At 45.4% G+C, this 22,310-nt stretch overlaps 1 protein-coding gene across 9 annotated transcripts in view; it reads left to right on the top strand.

Moving 5' to 3' along the window:
• The window catches only part of SECISBP2 (SECIS binding protein 2), a 37,382-nt gene extending 15,439 nt beyond the window's left edge, over window positions 1-21,943 (top strand). For 4 of the 9 annotated variants that reach the window (XM_043453727.1, XM_043453734.1, XM_043453732.1 and 1 more), the window contains 10 exons: window positions 568-690; window positions 1,975-2,064; window positions 3,346-3,478; window positions 10,083-10,249; window positions 10,940-11,087; window positions 12,009-12,132; window positions 12,758-12,978; window positions 19,718-19,875; window positions 20,196-20,388; window positions 21,057-21,943. In XM_043453727.1, the coding sequence (XP_043309662.1) occupies window positions 568-690; window positions 1,975-2,064; window positions 3,346-3,478; window positions 10,083-10,249; window positions 10,940-11,087; window positions 12,009-12,132; window positions 12,758-12,978; window positions 19,718-19,875; window positions 20,196-20,388; window positions 21,057-21,160 (1,461 nt within the window). In that variant the 3' untranslated portion in view covers window positions 21,161-21,943. The remainder of the gene's footprint in view (window positions 1-567; window positions 691-1,974; window positions 2,065-3,345; window positions 3,479-10,082; window positions 10,250-10,939; window positions 11,088-12,008; window positions 12,133-12,757; window positions 12,979-19,717; window positions 19,876-20,195; window positions 20,389-21,056) is intronic. The other 5 variants (XM_043453735.1, XM_043453728.1, XM_043453733.1 and 2 more) reach the window with 3 other exon arrangements.
• The last annotated feature ends 367 nt before the right edge of the window (window positions 21,944-22,310 follow it).

Below are 22,310 nucleotides of genomic sequence, written 5' to 3'. Positions count from 1 at the left end.
AGGAAGTGGATGGGAGTCTAGATCCAACTATGTGAGTGTTCAGTGCAAAGGGCCTGAAGCTAAAGCGCACTTGACCTGACTGAGGAAAGGCCAGGGGGCTGAGCAGAGCGTGACGGTGGTGAGGTCAGATTCTGCAGGTCTGGGATGAGCCCAGACAGAGGTCCGATTCACCGGCTGCATTGGTGATCCTGCGGTACAGTCAGGTTTAGCAGCCGTTGGGCTGTGGTGATGGAAGTGGCTCACCTGGACTTATGAAAGGACTTCAGGTTGAATCAGTAGAATCATTATCATGACCTTCTCAAGCTGAAAGCTTATGTCCAAATCCACCTGTTTCAAAGCAGTTGGATGTGGCATCTGCTTTAATGGATTTTTTCCTTCAGAATCATTCTACCAAATGCTGGCTCTTTGGAAAATAGGGAGTAAATCTGAGTAAGGTTGCCATGTGGTTGTACAACTTGATATCTTAATTTTATTCTGATGCATGGAATTAAAATGTGATTGAATTCTCTAAAAACCGTAATTTTTACTTTGTTTTTTTTTGTTTTTGTTTTGTTGTTGTTGTTCTAGTCCAAAGCATCACACGGTGGCAATGCTGAGCAAAATGAAGCCTCAAGAAAGAATAAGAAAAAGAAAGAAAAGTCTAAATCAAAATATGAAGTCCTGACAGTTCAAGAGCCACCAAGGATTGAAGTACATTTATATTTATTACTCACCTTGTATGATATAATAAATCGGTCTTCCTTAATAGAAATAGAGGTTCATACTGGTTACCCAAGTAAAAAGTCTCTAACATTTTTTAAAAATAATTGTTTTCCTAGTACTAAAGAAAATAGCTGTCAGCCACTTCTTCAATTTGGTGTCTCCAGCACAGTGCCCATCTCAGAGCAGGCACTCAGTAAATATCTGAAAAGAATGAATAAATGGTCTAGAGACAAAACAGCTTATATTGAAATTTAGTGGTGTATATGCCATACTACTAATATATACCACATCCCCTCAGTGTCTTCTGACCTGTTTTTCCTTTGCTTTGGCATGCTTGCTTCTGCAGGGCCTCCTTTTCTATCTAGATGTCTTGCTATAATGTGCTCCACTATAGAGAGAAACTTATAATACCATAAATCTGTTGTGGGCCCTGGGCAAGAAGAGAATATCATGAGCTTCCAAAAGTGTGCTTTAAATTATTGTTCTGTGATAACTCTTAAGAATGTCCTTGTTCTCCAAGGAGCCATCCTGGATTCTGATTATGTTTCTCCTGGGTCAGGAAGTACCAGACTCAGCAGCCTGGTGCTGACAGGAAGGGTCTCAGCAGTGCTCCCTAGGCCATCAGCTTAGGGTCAAGCCTGAGGTGTTCCCACAAATTTGAGTGGCTCCCAGGGCTTTTGAAACATTCCCTTGAGAATAATGGGATTGCCTGTTTGAAAACCTGCGACTGTATTAGAGCATTATTGTTTGGGCCAACAAATAATTCATGTTTCCGCCCCTCATTTTTCACATAATTTCTTCAGGGTGCCTAAAATATTGACAAAAGTACATAAAACATTTTTACATGATTTAAACATTGTTTAGAGACTTCTTTTTTCTAGCCTAGGGTCAGCACACAGGACCGGATGCTTAAATCTCCTGTGTCCAAGTTGATGGTTTCCCTAAAGAAAACATAGTTGAAGGATGTGCTTGAATACTCTTGTGTCAGGATGGTTAGAGGCAGTTCGTAGACTGCTTGGTGAACCCATCCTTGAGGCCCCACACTCTCTGGGGGCAGGGGCATTCAAACTGTGGTCTTTAAGTTTGTTCTAAAAATGAAATAAAGCCAAAGCAGGTACATTAGTTGTTTTTTTTTTTTTTTTTAAATAATACCTTTGAGCACTTCTATAGGAGATTTTTATAGAAAGAAAATATGAGCGAGGGAAAGATTGTAGTTGGGCTTATTTGATTCTTGTGATGTGTGAAGAGCTAAAGGGTATGTGGTTTACTTAGGATGCCGAGGAATTTCCCAATCTGGCAGTTGCATCTGAAAGAAGAGACAGAGTAGAGTCACCGAAATTTCAGTCTAAGCAGCAGCCACAGGTAATCTTTAGATTGAAACCACAATTGCTTTAGGCTTAACTTTTCTTGCTAAACTAAACTCTCAAGAAAACCTCCTTTCCAGACTTCTTCCTTTATGGGCACAGGTAGTTTTGTTTTGATTCATTTCTTCATTGCAGAACCGCATCCAGTATGTTGAAACAAATTTGCCCTTAAGCCAGAACTACTTTGTCACTTTTGAAATTAGATGACTGATAACTGCTGTTGCTATATCAGAAAGGAGGGGACCACATACTGCTCATCTAAGTTTGATTTAAAGAAAAAACATTGACTTACTGTATTCAGGAAATTGAAGAATCCTTTTGTGAGGCAGTTATGTCTGACAGAAGCATTGTCAAGTAGTCAGGGTCAGAGAAAGAGATGAATCTCCTTGTATCTCAGCCCCCACTGTGGATTCAGGAATGAGTTTGTAGTTCATAATCTAGATGGGGAACTTGCATACTTTGGGCATTTTCATTGTCCCTTTGCCTTTCAAAGTGGGGTGATTATTTTCACATTTATGAAGAGTAAGATTCTTAACCCTGTAACTTAGCATTCCTATGTTGTAATTTGGCCATCTTCCATCCCTGCAGAGGTCTCTGTGGGCGCCGGTGCTGTGCTTAGCATTCCCCTCTTGCTGTGAGCCCTCACCCAGTGTGACTCTGGCATTAGGGAAGAGAAAAGTGGCTGGAGGGCAGGAGTGGAGGCACTAAAGCACAGGAGACGGCATGCCATCCAGCCTTTATAGTCTCAAGACCCGTATCACGGTTATTTCAGGAATAGCGTTTGTTTAGAGGATATCTGACCTTGTGCCTAAATTTAGTACTTTGGACTTGTGTACATTTTTGATGTGCCCCCATGATTTCATGGTTGTTAGTTTTGCTCACTTAGGCAGTTGGAGAGCAAAAGGTGCTAATGAGGCAGTAGTACGAACCAGCTAGCCTCACACAGACTTTGTAGCCAGGGACTTTATTCCAGCCTTTGTTCCTTATCTGTAGATGTATGCTGTTATTTATTCATAATGGAGATGCAAACAGACATGTAAGTGGTTTAATTAAACGAGTGTAATGAAAGGAGAAGAAGGAAATAAGCAACCTTGGTGGTAATATTGGCAGATGATTTGAAATTGATGGGGCTTTTCTTTAATTACTTTTAATTTCAAGATTTTTAGTCTCTGTATCTGTCTTTTTTTATCCTTAATTATATGGCTTTTTGTTATTAAATGAAAAGTACAGTTTGTAAAATAAAGTATTATGAGTAAACTTCTGATTTTTAACTTTTTAGAATAATTTTAAAAGTAGTAGAAAGAAAAGCCAGATTCCAGTACAGTTGGATTTGGGAGGAATGCTAACTGCACTGGAAAAGAAGCAGCACTCCTCGAATGCAAAGCAGTCCTCCAGACCCGTGGTATTCTCAGGTAAGAGAGCTCGTTCATTTCAGATGAATGATTGATGTCACTGTTTTGTGACAGTCTTCTTCGGTAATCAAAAGTGGAGTGAGGGAGAGTCGCTCAGTTGTGTCCAACTCTTTGCAACCCTGTGGACTATAGCCTGCCAGGCTCCTCTGTCCATGGAATTCTCCAGGCCAGAATACTGGAGTGGGTAGCTGTTTCCTTTTCCAGGGGATCTTCCTAACCCAGGGATCAAACCCAGGTCTCCCGCATTGCAGACGTATTCTTTACCATCTGAGCCACGAGGGAAGCCCAATCAAAAGTTATTGATATGTAATCAAAATAGTGTAGTGCTGGAATAAGGATAGATGTAGACCAGTGGAATAGAATTGAGAATCCAGAAATAAACACACATATCTGTGGCCAGTGAATTTTTGATTAGGAGTGTTGAGTTTATTAAAAGGACAAAGAACAATCACTTAAAAAAATGGTACTGGGACAACTGTTTTAGCATTTCCACATGCTAAAACAATAAAGTAGTACTGTTAACCTCACACCATATACAAAAATTAACTCAAAATGGATCACATTTTAAATATGAGCTAAAATCTTGAAACTCTTAGAATAAATAAAACAGGATAAATCTTCATGACCTTGGATTAGACGGTGAAGTTTCAGATAGGACTCCAAAAGCACAAACGACAAAAGCAAAAATAGGTAAATTGGATTTCATAAAAATTAAAAACTTGTGTACCAAATGATGTTATCAAGACAGTGAGAAAACAATTTACAGAATGGGAGAAAATATTTTATAAGCATTTAATTTACAAATATATAAGAATTCTTAAAATTCAGTTAACTTTCTACAAAATGGGCAAAGTTCTTGAAAGACATTTCCCCATTAGAAGATATACATATGGCCAGTAATACATGACAAGATGCTCAACACCATTAGAGAAATACAAGTTAAAACTACATGGAGGTAATTCTTCAAACTTCCTATGATAACTAATCAGAAATGTGGAAAATAACAAGTGTTGGTGGGGATTTTGAGAAATTGCATCTTGCTGATGAAAACATTAAATGGTGTACTTGGAAAATAGTTTGGTGGTTCTAGAACGCAAAGTAGAGTTGTCACGTGACCTAGCAGGTGCACTCATCTGAATGTATCCGAAAGAATTAAAAACAGAAACTCAGTCACTTGCACACCAGTGTTCATAGCAGCATTATTTGTAGTAGCCCAAAGGTGTAAGCAGCCCAAATGTGTATCAACAAATGAATGGGTATATACATTCAGAACAGAAGGTGGTATATACATATAATGGAATACTCAACCTTAAAAAGGCAGGAAATTCTATCATAGAAAGAAGGTAGATTAGAGGCTACCAGGGGTTGAGGGGAGTAGGAAATGAGGAGTTACTGTTTAATGAGGACAGATTTTTATTTCGGGGCATGAAAAAGCTTTGGAAATGGGTAGTGGTGATGGTTGCAACAACGTTTTGAACGTAATTGATGCCACTGAATTGTGAAGTGAAGAATGGTGAAAATAGTGGTTTTTATGTTACATGTATTTTACCACAAAAATTTTAAAGTTAATTAAGTGTGATGGTTTTAAGAAATAGGTCTTATTAAAAAATGGGTTTTCCAGTTGATGTGATGACCTGCTGAAAATCTTATGATGTATAAATGCCCTGTGCAGGTTATAAAGCTGCATTTGGTAGAAATGAATTACATGCTTGTCCATGGGAACACAGCAGGTGGCAGTGTTAGCTCCTTAGTGATGTAGTCATTTTCTCTGAAACATGCCTGAGAGCCAAGACAGTTAAAATTGGTAATATGTCATACAAAGAAATAATGCTCATTTGCCACCATAGTCTTGTAGATATGTTTCCCTCTGAGGTGATTTAAAAGTGAAAAATAGGATCCAAGAAAATGATGAAGGTTACTTTTTTTTTTCCTGAAGCATTTTAAAGCAATTCATGGACATCATGTAATTTTACTTATAAACCCCTCAGTCTGGTGATAATTTTGTTGTGGCATCAATCCTAGAAAGGATAAACATAATTTGTTTCCTCAAGGGAAGGGAAATGGAATATTTGTTTTTTCTGAAAATTTTCAAGCATCTGGAAAAGCTAAATAAAATCCTTCAGTGAATACCCATGTACTCACTACCTAGATTGTACAGTTGTTCCTAATTTTTTTCAGTCACATAACTTTTCCAGAGGTCAGCCAATTATATCCTGCTGGCTCTGAGTGTGTATGTGTGCTCAGTTGTGTCTGACTCTTTGCACACATACGAAGAGTATGGGTGTGTGCACTGTAAGCTCATCAGGCTCCTCTGTCCATGGAATTTTCCAGGCAAGAATACTGGATTGGATTGCCATTTCCTACTTCAGGGGATCTTCCCGACCCAGGGGTCAAACCCATGTCTCTTGGGTCCCCTGCATTGGAAGGTGGATTCTTTACCCCCACACCACCTGGGAAGCAACCTGGATGCTTGTAAAGTTTTATTAGAACACAGCCAACACACGTTTATTTAAGTATTGTCTGTAACTGCTTTTGAACTAGAATGGCATTTGAGTGTTGGCAATACGTGGAAGCTCATTAGCTTAAAATATTTACTCTCTGGCCCTTTTTAAGGAAGTTTGCTGACCCCAATCTATCTGTCAATTTATCCAATACCAATTTATTTGTATTCATTTTTGCTGCATTTCAAAGTAACTTGCAGACATCAGTATATTTTACCCCCAAGCATCCATATCATTAACTAGAGTTCAGTATTTGTGATTCTTATTTTCCTTTGGTGGCAAAATATGCATTTCATGACATGCACAGATCTTAAATGTATCACTTTAGGAGTTCTGGCAGATATATAACTTTGTAACCCAGACTTCTGGCAGTGTAGAACATCAGCAGCACCTCTGAAGTCCCAGCCCCTTCCCGTCCCAGTCGGTCCCTGCTGCTACTTGCAGGCAACCAAGGGTCTGATTTTTTTTTCCTGCCATAGACTGTTTTTTCCTGTTCTAGAACTTAATATAAATGAAATCTTGTTTGTTGGTGGAGGTGGGAGTTTTTTGAAGCTGAAAATTCTAAATGCTGTTTCTCATGTGGATTGTTTTATATGGGCTGCTGAATGGTATAGTCAGCAGTTTCCTAAATAGCCTTCTCATAGGTATCGCAGAAGTAAGTCTTAGTGAGTTTCATAGTGACCTTAATTAAAAGCCCAGAGTACAAATTTAAAATGTGTGAATGCAGTTAATTTAGTCCAAGTATACAGTGACTGAGGCACCAGTTGATAACTTGTCCCTGAACCCAGTATTTCTTTTTCATGCAGTATCCCCAGGACTGCCAGCAATGGCACTGCTGGGAGCAAGCTGAAAGTGCAGGTTCTGGGAACGCCTCTGATGTGGTACACTTAGAACCACTTGGTATGGGATGGGCGATAGGTGTTTTTAACAAGCACACAGTGGGACTTTTGGTTTTGTTTTGTCCTTGTTTTTCACTTTTCATGGTGGAACATTTAAAACAGAGTCAAAAGCAAAATATGATGAAGACTGCCACCATATGCCCATTACCCAGCTCCGTCATTTACCAACATTTTGCCAGTCCTGTTGCATCTGGAACTCTGTTTTTTTTCCCCTAAAGTACTTGTAGATATCATGTCATTTAACGTGTAAATACATCAGTCAGTATCTCTAATTGATGGTGATTTTATTTTTAATTGATCCATTCTGCCATTCTCCCTTCTAATAATAATAAAGATTATTTTTTTGTTAGCATCTTGTATCCAGTCTGTATTTAAATTTCTTCTCAATGATTTTGGTAATTGTTTTCATTTCAGGATCATACATCACATGTATGAGTAATTCTTAAATGTATCAAAGCTTAGGATCACGGCCTTCTTAGGTATTCCTCCTTCAATGTTACTTTGCTCAGCATCTGTTTGGGAAAGGTCTACAGTGTTGGCTTTTCCAGAAAAATCAAGAAAGTGCTTGGCCAACCTCTGATTGTGAAAAATGTAGCTTCTTGGGGAGCCTGCAGGGAAGCATGTGAGCTACTAACTGAATGTTCTAGACCTCCAGCCAAAGGTAAAAGCAAGAAAAATGAGGGAACTACCTCTGAGGCTATATATATAAGGTGGCTCTTTTGCAGCTAGATTCAAGTTGGACCTTTTAGATGGAATTGTATATGAAGTCCGAGACAATTAGGCAAGAAGTAGGGGCCCTCAATCAGATGATATTTTTAAGTAGCTTGAGGTTGTTAGATTGTAAGGTTGGTTGTTGGATTTTGGTAGTATCGAAAGGATGTTTTGGCCACAGATCCCAGTAATGCCCAGATACTGACATGTCCATTATCTTCCTTTTTGACATCAGTAATGGAACCATTCTTACTAGAAAAAGTAAAAATTAGCTAAGAGGAATTCAGAATTTCTCTCTATTTTTAGATTAGCGAGTACCAAATACTCCTACAAGGGACTTTCTTGCCAGAACACAACTTAAAGGCCTTTGGTGACTTATATCTATTCTGGAGCCCAGGTTTGGCCTTCCCAACTGGCTGATCAGATTAATGAGGAGGTGAATGCTTTTACCAGCAGCATAAGGAAGAGTAGCCTTGGCCACCTACTGGTGTCTTTAAGATGTGTTTCTGGTAGACAGCTTATTGTTGGAGCTTTCTGTTTAATCCAGGCTAAAATTCTCTTCCTTGTTGAGTGGGGTGCTTTGTTCATTCAGGTTTAATGCTATTGTTACTGTGGTTGAATTTACTGCTGTTAGTTTTTTTTTTTTCTGATTCTTTCATGTCTTAATTTATTCCTCTGTTCCTCTTTAGCTGTTTTCTTTTATGTTAAATAAATATATGGTACCATTCCTTTGATTTTTTTTCCTTTATTTTAAAAAAAATTAATCTTCTTAAAAGTAAGAAAGTAGTTGCTTATAAATAAATCAATCAAGCAACAAATTCAGTCCTTGTTTACCTAGAAACATCTATATTTTCGATTTGTTTTTTGAAGGATAGTTTCACTGGATATAGAATTCTTGATTGACAGGTTTTCCCCCTCACTTCTTTGAATGTCATTCCATTGCCCTCCTGCCTCCATTGTTACCAGTGAGATGTCAAATATTACTTGTCTTGTTGATGCACTTTCTGTGATGAGTTGTTTTTCACTTGCTGTTTTTGTTTTGACCTTCAGCTGTTTGACTATGATGTGTCTATGTGGGAATCTCTGTATACGTCCGTCCTACCTTTGGTTGAGTGACATTTATCTTATTTTGAGTTTGTCAATTGAAATATTCATTGAATTTGGGAAGTTTAAGGTCATTATTTATTCAAAATATTTTGTCTTTTCTCTTTCCTCTCCTGGCACTCACATTATATATATAGTGGTACATTTGTTGTTGCTCCACAGGTCTCTGGAGGCTCTTTTAAAATCTTTTCTTTAAGTCGAATGGTTTCTGTTGATTTATTTTCAAGTTCATTGATTTTTCTACCATCTCAAATCTTCTGTTGAGCCTCTCTCCTTTATAATTTGTATTTATTGAAATTCTGGGTTTATTTCTAGTCTCACAGTTGCCTTCATTTCTTGGTCAGCTGGGGGCACTCAAAGACAGTTTCTGTAACTTCCTGTTTTCTTTAGGGTGGGTTACACTTTCTTGTTTCTTTGAAAGTGTCACAATTTTTTGGTGAATATTGACTTTTAGTTAATACATTGTAGCAACTGGGTATTTTGTTTTTTCCTTCTGAAAGTAGTGATTGTGATGGGGTGTTTTTTGTTTTGTTTTGTTGAAGGAACTGCCTGGTCTGAATCTGGTGGCTGCCTTCCCCACAGTGTGTGGTTGCTGATTTCTTAGCTTAGTTGTTTTTTTTTTCTTTTTGGGTTGACTTTCCAGGAGTCACTCCTGTGTCTATGCAGTACTTTAAAAACATGTACCAAAATTAAGGAGGGTGGGTAAAATATATTTGGAAAAATACTGATGGTTGTTGAAGCCGGACAGTGAATACATGGGTTTGTTGTTCTACATTCTCTTTATTTGGTGTGTGTTTAGAAGTTTTCCTAATTAAAAAGTTGGGGGAAAGTAAGTACAAATTAACTATTCCCTTGGAACAGGAACAAGGTGGGAAGTTGAACAGAACCACAGGGTGCAGTGGAAGTATTAGGACCAGTGATGGTGATCATGTATTTACTGTCTGCAGGGAATTTAGGAATGTATGTCTAGAAAACTCAAGAGAATCAACTCGAAATATTGCTAGGATCTTATATGCCTTTTAAGATAGTGAGGTAGAAGGTATACCTGTATATACATGAGGTAGAAGGAACCCAGTGGCCAACTTCTGCAAAGGCAGGGTCAGCTGAAAATGGTGGAGTAAAAGGGGCATCTTAAGTACAAGCTACCCGGAAAAGCTCTTCATCAAAAAATGAGACCCAAACACATCATCAGACTTAGCTGGAAAATACAGGAGGTTTGATTATGGGGATGGGAACCTGGTTCCCTCAGGGACAGTTTGATGGGGACGAGGACGGTTGTGGGGATGGGTGGGCAGCATAGGGAGCCCCTGAGATATGCAGCAAGCCTGCCTCTGGAGCCTGGCAGGCGGCGGGTGGCAGCCTGAGCCCTGTGTCCCTACTGTGTTGCAGTTGGGGCAGTGCCCGTCCTCTCCAAAGACTCCATGTCAGGGAAGAAGGGCCCCCGCCTTGCCCAGGTGAAGACCCCACACAACCCGCTAGACTCCACTTCCCCCATGATGAAGAAAGGGAAGCAGAGGGAGGTCCCCAAGGCCAAGAAGCCGACCCCGTTGAAGAAGGTGTGTGGCGTTTCGTTTGAAATCGGGCATGAGTGAACTTGTAGACTGCTGCATCCGTTCTGCTTTCGACTCGTAGGGTTTTAGAGTTTTAACATTTACCCTCATTTGAACCTGCTCTTAATCAAGATGCATGCACGCTTCTCTGAAAGATGATCCCTCGCTCTCCCTTCATGGTCTACAGAGCACCTCAGCTGCTGGAGGGGGGAGGCCTTATTTATTTATTCATTCCATACTTTGGAGTGACATGGACAGAAATCCAGAAATGGGGGGAGTCTGTTCTCATTTACATTTTTTACCCTCATTCTACCCCGAGGCATTGTGTCTGATGCTCTGATGTGGTAAATATTGGACACTTCCTGCCACATGTGTTTGATTTAACTCTGAGAGCAGCCTGTGGGGTATGGTGAGGCTCAGAGGGAGGAAGGCATGTCTTGCCTGGGGCCAGATTGAGCTGCACGGTGGCACCAGAGCCCAGGTCTCTCATGCACTGCTCTGTTTCCCCAGGGGGCCTGCTCTTCCTGGGCCATGGGTGAGAGGGTTGGGCTGCCCACAGGGTGGGGGCAGGCGGCGGGGGATAAGGGCACAAACAGGTACAGTGCCAGCCAGCTGAATGGGGGGGCTTACTTCACAGAAGAGCTTGTTCTCAGATGCGAGTGTTGAGGTGTTTTAATCATTGATTTAACTTTAAAGATTATTTTGAAAGAACGGCAAGAGAGAAAGCAGCAGCGTCTCCAAGAAAATGCTCTGAGCCCAGCTTTTCCCAGTGACGATGTGCAGGATGTGCAGGATGAAGAGAGCGGCGGTGACGACCAGGTCCTCAGGCCACCTGACGTCTTAGGTATTGAGTTCCGTTGGTTTGCTTCTCAAGGAATCCCTCAGCGAGAGGAGCCGTGTACAAAGGCCATTTGTCTGGTCCCTATGTAGTAAAAGCAGGTAGGCCTTGGGCCTTGGGAATGCAGATAATTTTCAGTGTCCTAACTTGACAGTAAGAGGACATCCCTGTGAACAAGTGGAGCTTCTGGTGCCTCTGCTTCTCGGGGGTGGGAGACACAAAGGGCTGAAGCCCCTGAACTTGATGTGTGTGATACTGGATGGTCCTTGCAGTTTGAAATGGCCATGAGAATTAACACCGTTAACTGCAAAGTGGCTTGCCCACAAGTGTGTGAGACATGGTGTCATTCCAGAAAATGGGTTAAGTTAGCTTTTTATTGAATCACTCTTTTGGAACAGTGCACAGATCATACCCAGTTCAGAAGCAGAACAGCCCCCAGCCCCCGTGATTCTGGTCCAAGGCCTCACCCCTTTCTGCAGTTCACCCATGAGCTTTCAGGCTGCATTCCAGGGGAATCTTGTGTGGTCTGGCCAGCAGTATGTCTGTGGCCTGTGAAAGTAGTTCTGACTGTCAGTGCAGCGTAGCATTGAGGTGTACAAACATGCCAGGCGGCACGTGGGTGTTACCGGAGTTTCCACATGGCCTCAGTTAGAAGCAGAGATGCTGTGGCAGCTTGGGGTGTATGTAAGAAAAGTGAGCACACTTCGTGCTTGCATTTCCCCCTGGTGCATCTACAGCCTACAGCCTACAGGCCCCTGCCACACAGGCTGCCCAGGGTTTTAGGAGCTACACCCATGGGTGGCAGAGGGGCCAGCCACTGAGTCTGGGTGCTCGGGCGACGCTGTCGCATTTCCTGCCCCAGGCCCCTCCGTCTGTGCACCGAGCCCTGCAGGGGCCCTGCTGTGACTTCTTACTCTGAAACTCCAGGGGAAACGAAAGAGTCTGTGTCCTGTGTTCCTGTGGCGGAGAGCAAGTCAGAGGAGCAGCTGGGAGCTGAGCCCCAGAAGGAGACGGAGGCTTGCCCCAAGATCCACAGCCGGCGGTTCAGGGAGTGAGTGCGCTGGGGCGTTGGGCTCACTGTGGGACCTGGGGCGCTGTGCTCACTCTGACCTTGGGCCTCGAGTTCTCTGCCCGTCGTGCTCGGCACAGTAAAGCGGCCAGGCTGGGCCGTGGTGATTGTTTCCTCCTGGTGGAAGGTGGCTGGGACCTGGTCCTAACACATGCCAGGGCTACATAGCCTGCTCGTGAGAGGTCTCTGTCCTTGTTCGTGATCCCAGAGGGGCCCTTGAATCCACGTTTGTGACTGGGAACGGGCAGTAAGGTGACAGCTCATGGTCTGAGGCCCCGTTCTGTGTGTAGTTTCCTAGGGCGCTCCGCCGCTTTCCCTCCCCCTTTTCTTCAGGGTAGACTGCAGATGTTTGTCTTCATGAGGAGAGGTGCCCAGGAGTGTCTGCCCTGGGGATGTGGGGCCCACAAGTCTTTGTCCCTTGTGGTTGGGGGTGGGGAGGATGCCTCCATCCATATCTTTTAAATTCTGTCAGTCAGGAATCCTACCTTCTGACTGGCATTACTCATCAAAGCATGATTTGCCCACACCTCATCTGAGGTGTGCCAGGAGCAGCATGCCAGAGTGTCGCAGCCAGAGGAAAGGTGACCGTGTCTAATGTTCCTTTCAGCTACTGCAGCCAAATGCTCAGTAAAGAAGTTGACGCCTGTGTTACGGACCTGCTGAAAGAGCTGGTTCGTTTCCAAGATCGTATGTACCAGAAAGATCCAGTCAAGGCTAAGGCCAAACGCCGACTTGTATTGGGGCTGAGGGAAGTCCTCAAACATCTGAAGCTCAGAAAGTTGAAATGCATCATCATCTCTCCAAACTGTGAGAAGATACAGTCGAAAGGTAAGGGTGCCGTGTGGTCCCTGCTGTGTGGCTCCTGCAGTGCACGCCCTCTGGCCACCACACACACGTCAGCCACTGGGGGTTGGGGGCCTTGGAAGTGCAGTTCGTTTCATTTTCTTTTAGTTGAGTTTTTTTTTTTTTTATAATTTATTTTTAATTGGAGGATAATTGCTTTACAGTTTTGTGTCACACATCAACATGAGTCAGCCATAGGTATACGTATGTCCCCTCCCTCCCACCCCCCACCCCACCCACCCCACCCCTCCCACCACTCTGGGCTGTCACAGAGCACCAGGTGGAGCTCCCTGCGTCACACAACAAATCCCCACTGGCTCTCTGTTCTACATATTTGTTTTCAAAGTTTGTTGGATCACCAGGTGATCACTCTGAGCAGCTGGGCCCCTGCGGTCCTCATGACATGATTCAGGCTGGTCCACGCGGACCAGAGGGGGTGTGTCACCCTCGTGTAGCAGGCGGGGTGCAGAGCCGCTTTCCTCTGGAGCTTTGGGGGGTGGTCCTTCATACCACAGATTTCATGACCGGCAGCTAGGCAGTCCCTGCATTGGGCTTTTCCTCAGTGTGTGACTGACTCGCCTGTCCACTTACGAAAGGTGTGGGTTTGTCCAAGCCCTTGGCCATCTTACTGATGCTGGAAGGTTGGTTCTCTCTTTCAGCATGTGATGTGCTGGGTAAGGTGACCAACAGACGGATGTCTGACGTCTCCCTGACCCTCAGCTGACCCACTCTGTGGGCCGCAGAGCCCAAGTCCTCCTTGGGCTGCACAGTAGGGGGCTGTTAGGAGCAGGATGTCGTCACTCAGACGGCAGTCCTCCGTCTCATCTTGACATTCAGACTCCTCCTCTGGTCCCGTTGTTCTCTCTCATGGTGTAGAGTTCCACTTGGCTGGAACAGCGCTTTCAGGGAACTGGTCCAGATCCCCGTACTGAATCTTTCCGGTTGCTGTTTGCAGTCTGAACACTTGAGGTTTCCTGACTTGTCTGCAGCATCCAGGGGCCCTTGGGCAGCAGCTGGATCTGCTCATGGCCAGCCCCGTGGACTCATCCCTGTCCTAGCTGGAGGCAGATCCAGTCCCTGCCATCGGAAAGGGCTCTCAGGTTTGTCCCTTTGGTTGTGCGCTGCAGTGTCCCGACCACAATCCCATGGCAGATGCTGGGCTTTACACGAATCACCCCTCAGGCTCTCAGCCAGCTGCCTGAACCCCCCCTTAAAGTAGTGGTTGCTTCAGATGTTCTGCAGCTCCTCCTCTGGGGCCATTCTAGCCCTGTGCCTCCCATGCAGCTGTCATCCCGGGGATGTGTCTTCTGGTGGGCTGTGGTGGTCGTTGGCTCTCCCATACTCCTTTGTCTTGGGGCGTGTGCATCCCCCTGTCAGTGGCTTATGAGAAAAAACTGCGGGACATCTAGAAGATGGTGCTTGAGATCCAGTCTTTCCAATTTCTCACCTTTCTTTCTCTTCTCCCTTCTCTCTGGAAGCTTGTGGGAACTTCCCTGTGCCCAGGGTTCTGGGAGGTGGGATGGCTTACAGGCAGTGTGCTCAGTTCTGGGACATGCTGCTGAGTTTGTGCTCTGAATCTCTCTCCTGTTGGCCCTCTCTCGGCTCCCCCTAGAACCGTGTTGCTCGGATGCTGGGTCTCCTGCACCGTCATCCACCTGTCAGTTTTCTTCTTTTCAGCTCTTCAGTTCTGTTTTCTGTAAGGATTCTTCAGTTATGCTTCTTAATATTTCATTTCTGCTGTTATTTTTTATTTCTGGGAGCTATTTTTTTTTGTTCTCCAAAAGTTCCTGTGTTTGTAGCAGTTGCTTCGTGGATGTGTTTCCTCCCTGAGAACCATAGTGATGTGAGGGTCCTTTCTCCCTGCACAGCCTCCCTGCCCAGGTGGTTTGCTTTTTGGGCTCATGGTGGAGGTTTCTGCAGATGCCCAGGTCTGCTTGTCTGTCTTTAGCAGCCGCTAAAGCTGACTAGGGACTTCACTGGTGGCTGAGTGAATCTCCCTACCAGTGCTGAAGACTTGGGTTCGATTCCTGGGTCGGGAAGATCCCCTGGAGTAGGAAATGGCAACCCACTCTAGTATCTTGCCTGGGGAATCCCATGGACAGAGGAGCCCGGTGGGCTACAGTCCAGTGGGTCACAAAGAGTTGGACTCAACAAGTGACCAAGCAACAACAAAGCTGACTAGAATTCTGGGGGTGAGGCTAGCACTTAAAGGCTTTGAGCTGCATTTGAGAGCAGTGGTTCTCCAACTGCAGTGAGCATCAGAGTCACCTGAGAAGCTGATGAAAACATAGATTTCAGAGTTCCTCCCTGAGCAGGTCCAGCGGACCCCCAAATTTGTATTTCTCGTAAGTTCTTAGTTGCTGCTGCCACTTCAAGGACCCAAGGCTAGAACCTCTGCTGTGGGATGGCAGCTGGGCTGCTGCTCTGTTGGAAAGCACCGTACGGGGTGGGTGCATCTCTGATGCCACGTTTCCGGGGGAAGAACTCTTACTTTCTGCGGGGAGTCTGGGGTGAAGGGTGGAGGCCCTGACCTCTACCCTATGACCATGACCTTATCCTGACATTCACAGTTGGAAGTGTGGGCCCAGTGTCCTGCAGACCCACTGCCCTGCTGCACCACAGGCCCAGCACCGGGTGTTGGTTGAGTGAAGCAGTTCCGGACACCAGCTTGCTATCGCCTCGTCTGATCTCCACACTGCCTCTCAAATGCCCGGCACTGCCTGTTAGCTGCCAAGCTCTGGGGGAAGAATTCTAGGGTATAGATGTGTTCCCACTGTTGCTTCTGGGTATTTCCCGCTGGTGGCTTAGGGCAGCTGACTCACCTGTTTGTGTTTCAGCTTCCAAAATCTTTTACTTGTCTAAGAGTGTCCTGTGGATTTTCGTCTTTAAAAGGCAAACCGGGAATATGTATATTCAGTTGGTGGTCCGCCTTGCTCTTTCTCTAAGCCCCCACTCCTCTGATCATGCCAGAGAATGGAGCTGAGAGGGCATCTTAAGGATTTGTTAATGCATTTAAAATCCGTTGTTTACTTATTTGTTCCTGCCTTTTTTGTTTGTTTTTTGCCTTGAGGCAGAAGGAACTTGATTACATGTTCTAGGAATGTTTCTTCCTTGGTAAAGACAGCCAATAGATTGTGGTCATTTTAAAGGTAAAATTGAGTATTATGGCCTGGGATTATGTTGAAATACTATTATTTGCTCAGAGTGGCATTTTGCCTAATAATTCTGAACTTAAACTTTAAATGGGAATTGTTGATCGGATATAGCATTTACTTGTTTGGTCTCGCTGTGAAATTTTGAGAAGCTGGCACTTGGAGATATTTTTCAGCTCTCACAAGTGACGTTGGCTGGGAACAGGGCTGAGCAAAATCATTGAGACTTGGCTGCTGCGTCAGGGAAAGCGGTGCACACCTGCAACATCCTCTCTGGGGGGAGTCAGATAGGACAGGCTGAATTCACCAAAACGAGATGCAGTGACACGTGTAAAGTGTCATGTCATCTACCAGGGAAGCTCAATTGAGATGAGCACTCAGGATTTTTATTGGGGCTGATCACAAGGACACCCTCTGCCAGGCAGGTCCCCACATTCCAGACTTATAGAAGGAAAGCCAGTGTTGAGTGTAATCTGCATATGCATTTTGGGAACAGGAGTCACTCTTACCAGATGGGGTCACAGGGGCACCCCCAAAGCCCAAGTTCAGGCACCAGCCAAAGGTCAGCCAAGTAAGTAAGCTGGCCTTTTTTAGGAGAGCAGCCATCTGGCCAGTCTTATAACTCTTTTCTGCACACTGCTCAAATACCCTCTGTGATCAGTTCCTGAGCTGGGGTGGACACAAAGCCGAGTCACCCTTGAGTGAGAGACCACGGAGCTGACGTTTAGGAGAGTCGTCAGTCTCCCGTTGGAAACATCTCGCTGTAAGTAACGCAGATATCACCTGTCCTGCCTCCCCCTTTCCCCCACCTGCCTAGGAGTGAATTTTCTTTAAAGTTCATATCCCCAAAGTTGCTTCCTCATCACCTTTGATCTCTGCGGGTAGATCGGGGGAGGGGATGGACAGATTAAAATGATGTGGGGCTTAACCATTAATTCCCTATTAAATCAGCTGTGGAATGAATTCCCAGTTCCCTCAAAAGCAGTTGTTGTTCAGTCATTAAATCATGTCCAGCTCTTTGTGACCCCATGGACTGCAGCACGCCAGGCTTCCCGGTCCTTCACCATCTCCCAGAGTTTGCTCAAACTCGTGTCCATTGAGTCAGTGATGCCATCCAACTGTTTCATCCTCTGTTGCCCTCTTCCCCTCCTGCCCTCAGTCTTTCCCAGCATCAGGGTCTTTTCCAATGAGTCAGCTTGTCATAATCAGGTGGCCAGAGGATTGGAGCTTTAGCATCAGTCCTTTCAATGAATATTCAGGGTTGATTTCCTTTAGAGTTGACTGGTTTGACCTCCTTGTTCTCAAGGGACTCTAAAGAATCTTCTCCAGCACCATAGTTCGAAAGCATCGATTCTTCAGTACTCAGCCTTCTTTATGGTCCAACTTTCTGGATAGTTAAACTCTCACATCCATACATGACTACTGGAAAAGCCATGGCATAGCTTTGACTCTATGGACCTTTGTAGGCAGAATGATGTCTCTGCGATTCTTAGTACACTGTTTAGGTTTGTCATAGCTTTTCTTCCAAGGAGTAAGTGTTTTTTAATTTCTTGGCTGCAGTCACCATCCACAGTGATTTTGGAGCCCAAGAAAATAAAAATCTGCCACCTTTTCCACTTTTTCCCCCTATCTATTTGCCATGAAGTGATGGGACCGGATGCCATGATCTTAGTTTTCTGAATGTTGAATTTTAAGCCAGCTGTTCTACTCTCCTCTTTTCACCCTCATCAAGAGGCTCTTTAGTTCCTGTTCGCTTCTGCCATTAGAGTTGATACCATCTGCATATCCAAGGTTGGGTGTGCATTTGAGAAGTTGTTCTTTTGAAAGAAAATTAGGTAATCATATGTAATTAGGTACCAGGTGATAAGAGATCTTAGGAGATTTTTTCTTTCTCCTGTAGATGTTGTGTGTTCCCTCAGGAATGGTCAGTTTGCAGAGGAACTGGGGTGGGCCACCCTGCCTCTAGGGGACACCGCAGCCCCCACAGACGGGCATGCTGCCTCCTCCCGGCCTCCCCCGGTCTTCAGGTGATTCTGTTAGCATTCTCTGTGAGGCGAGGCTGAGCATCTTTCCACTTGTTTAAGGGCTTGGTATTTTCTGCGAATTGTTGATTATTTGCCCATTTGTCTTTCAGGATGTCAGTCTTCTATATTCACATATACTTTTTTTTTTTTTTTAATAATAGCCACTTTGGTTAAGAATTGTGAATGTTTTTCCAGTTTGTCATGTGCCTGTTTTTCTTTAAGTCTCAGAGATTGGGTGTGTATGTGGATATTTTTTATTCGTGTTTTTATTACATCTAGGTTTTATGTTATTCTTCAACCTTCTTACTCCAGGGTTATTAATTTTTTTTTTAATTCAGTTTTTTTCCTTGTTCTTCTATGGTTTCATTTTTATTTAGGTAGAATGCATTTCAGTCTGAAATGGATTTTTGCAGAGGCTGACCCCGCTGTCTCTTTGCACCTTCTGTGCTTCAGGGGACTCTTGCCAACCTGCTTAAGTGCCACACATTCGGGTGATTTCTGGGCTTTCATTCTGTCACCCTGTATCCCATAATTTACGTTCTTACAGTTCTATAACAAGCTTTAATATCTGCAAATGCTAACCTGACACTAATTTCCTTTTTCAAAAGACCATTCTCATTTTGTGTATTTTGTATTTCTCAAAAAATGTCCCACTTAGAGTAAGTTACAGTATAAAAAGTTTTAGGTTAACATAGCATTGACATATGATCATATTGGCTCGTTCCATCCAAGAGCATAGATGCCTTTGGCTTAGATTTTGTGTTTCACTAGCATGTTGAGGCTGCTTTGTAAATTGCTCATGTTTCTTGCTACATTTATCCTCACCTGTTGTAGCCTTCGGTTGCACTTGCACGTGGAATCACCTCTCCCGTTCTGCGTTCTAGCTGGCTGATGTTTGCACGTGTATGGGTGGTTTCTATGTTACTCACGCACAGATGCCCGGATGTGATTCTCTTGTCGGTAGCAGCTTGTCAGTGTTGCTGGGTTTCCGACTGCGTGAGCATCACTCACACACACAGCTTCTTCACCCTCTCTGCTTGTGGTGCCACCCCTACCCTTCCACCCTCCTCCTACCAGGCTGGTGTCTCACTGGGAGGCAGGGTAGGATCACTCCGTGACCTCCCTGGACTCCGGGTTTCCATCTTTTTGAGTGGGTACCACCTCCCTTCTCAGGGTTTTGTGAGGATATAGGAGCCAATCCACCCGAAGCCATTAGACCCAGACTGGCACACAGTATTCAGTGAACATGGCTAAGGCTACCTTGTCCTGTTTCACACGGCTCCAGCTGCTGACTTGATGTGGACGTATTTTATAGTGATTTATTGCTTTAGACGTGTCTCTTGAACAGTTGATTTCTTCCGTTGGCCGAGGGTAACAGTGTACTTGCACTGCAGTGACTGGCTTTCCCAGTGAAACCCAGCCTGGGACGCTGGCTCGAGTGAGGAAGTAGCCAGGAGTGTCACCATCCATCGGGAAAAGCTCTTGGCAGCTAGTGTCGCCAGCGCGCTCCTGGGATGCCCTCCCCTGTCATTTTCCTTGTCCTCCAAGCAGGTGGGCTAGACGACACCCTGCGCACCATCATTGACTACGCCTGTGACCAGAACATCCCCTTCGTGTTTGCTCTCAACCGCAAAGCTCTGGGGCGCAGCCTGAACAAGGCTGTTCCCGTCAGCGTGGTGGGCATCTTCAGCTACGACGGGGCCCAGGTGAGGCGGGAGTAGGGTGCTGGCCTGTCTGCTCTGGGAGTGAGTCACGGGGGACGGTGGTTGTCTGCGCTTCACTGGCAGAGTAGCCCTGAGCCCCAGGGGCCCCAGTCTTGAAAGCAGTAGCCTCGGGGGCCTGGTTTCCTTAAAAACCCAGAAGTGTGATTCCAATTTAGCTCTGGGCTCACTGGTGCCACAGAGGAGCCTCAGGAAGGCCTGAGGGCAACACCCCTGGTACACAGGCGGGCATCCCCCATTTCCCGGTAGTGGGTGTCTTCACCAGCTTGCAGGGGACCTCATTTGTACTATGGTTTCTGCTCAAGGACCAGTTCCACAGGATGGTGGAGCTGACGATGGCGGCCCGGCAGGCCTATAGGACTATGCTGGAGAGTGCACGCCAGGAGCCGCTGGGCGAGCTCGGCCCCTGCACCCCCGCCAGCCCACCCAGTCAGGGCCCCAGCTGCCCTGCGGAGGACAGCCCCCTGGCCCCCACTGCAAAAGAGGAGCCACACTACAGTGAGTGCTGGGGGCAGTGGGGTTGGGGCCCATCGTCCTCTAGGTCTTCATTGATGCTGATTGAACAGGGCGCACAGGAGAGCGGCATGGCCACTGTGGCCAAACGAGCTGCAGAAGGCCCTGTTAAGCCCTGGCCCTTGTTTAAGAGGTGGTCTCAGATGCGGGAGGGGAGGGCTGGTCAGTGGGTGTCTCAGACAGACCTTCCTTGGGTCACATGGCACCCAGAGGGCAGCCGTGAGGACAACTGTATCCCTGGCGGGTGGTTGTCAAGGCTGGCATGCACCGACCTGTTTGATCCTGTTCACGAGGGGAGGTTGCATTTGGGGATTTTTGCTTGAGTCCTTTCCAGGCCCCACTCAGGGAGCCAGGTTGCTGGGCAGGCTGTGTGCTGCTTGTTTTCCAAGAGACTTCCCTGACTGTGGTGGCTCAGATGCTAAACAATCCGCCTGCAATTCAGGAGACCTGGGTTTGATCCTGGGTTGGGAATCTTCCCAACCCAGAAGGAGATGGCAACACACTCCAGTATTCTTGCCTGGAGAATCCCATGGGCAGAGGAGCCTGGTGGGCTACAGTCCATGGGATCGAAAAGAGTCGGACACAACTGAGCGACTGACACTTTGCCTGGCTGACACTGCCTGTCTGTTAGTGGTGTGCTTTCTTGTTTCCAGTTGAAGTCTGGAGAAACCATCTGGAAGTGTACAGCCAGTGTGCCCTGGAGCTGGAGGAATCGCTGGAGGCTTCAACCTCTCAGATGATGAACTTGAATTTATAAGAAGAGTTTGTTCCTGTGTGTTTGTGTATTTGAGGTGGGGGTGGGGGGGTTGAAAGACTTTGGGGCCTTTTTCTTCTCATTTTTTTGTTGACCTACTTGTGTTGTGTATGGTTGTTCAACTGGGGAAGTAACCAGCAGTGTTTGTAGCTGTCCAAGAGCTGCGAGTCCTGCAGAGGGGCACTCGGTAAGCTGGCGGAGACCCTCTCACAAAGCCTTGGGATGCAGCCTTGGCTCTCTGAGTACTGTGTGAGTCTGGAAGATGCTGGACAAGGTGGTACTCGGAGTACTCTGCTGCTGAGGAACATCTCTCCACTGCAGGACAGCTGAGCCAAGTTAGTTTGTGGAAAGCAGCTGCGGGCTGAGGCGATGTGGCTCGGAAGGCGGGGTAGTTCACCGCGTGTTCCCAGCCCCGGTGACCCGCACAGCCCTGCAGAAGCCGTGGGGGTGGGGGTATGGGGAATACCTTTCTCAGGATATGGCTTTCTAGCCAGAAGATTTGGGGATACTTGGAGGGTCTGCTAAAATGAGCCTCAGAAGGAAAATCAGTTCTCTAACCTGTGACCTTTTGACATGAATATTCCTTTTATTGTTTATTTTTCAAAGAAACGATTTTGAAGTTCCTAAATCTCAGTTTTGATAATTTAAGAATATTTTCTTCTTTTGTAAATGAACATATTGCGAATGTGGTTTCTTAGAGGCCAGAAGGATAGAAGTTTACTTTCGTATTTTCCTGTAAGTAAGAGGGCTTATTTATTTTGAATAAAGAGTGATTATTTAATTTCACTGGAGACTGTGGTCACCTTCCTACATCCTGATCTGTATTTTGGGGGCACTCTTCTTTGAGCTGAAGGGGACCGAGCAGGAAGAGGTTTGCTGCGCTCATATCTCTTGGATCTCGAAGGTAGTGACTGTGAAATCCCCAGCCCTTAGAGATCCTGTTGCTGGACCTACCTTGGTCCAGCCTGCTGGTGAGCTGGTCACATGAGAAATGGCAGGATCAGACTTGCACTGCTTTGCGTTTGTCAAGCAAGCAAGGTATCTTGTGGGCTTTGCAAGTGCTGTTAGTTGAATTCAGTCATGGTAGATGTACTTTGGTGAGTGAGTGGCCTGTGGGAAGCAAAATAACGTGAAGTAATGAGTTGGAAGGGCT

Source organism: Cervus canadensis, chromosome 30 (genome assembly GCF_019320065.1).
Source record: "Cervus canadensis isolate Bull #8, Minnesota chromosome 30, ASM1932006v1, whole genome shotgun sequence".
NCBI lineage: Eukaryota > Metazoa > Chordata > Mammalia > Artiodactyla > Cervidae > Cervus > Cervus canadensis.
This window is presented reverse-complemented; position numbering and strand designations above follow the sequence as displayed.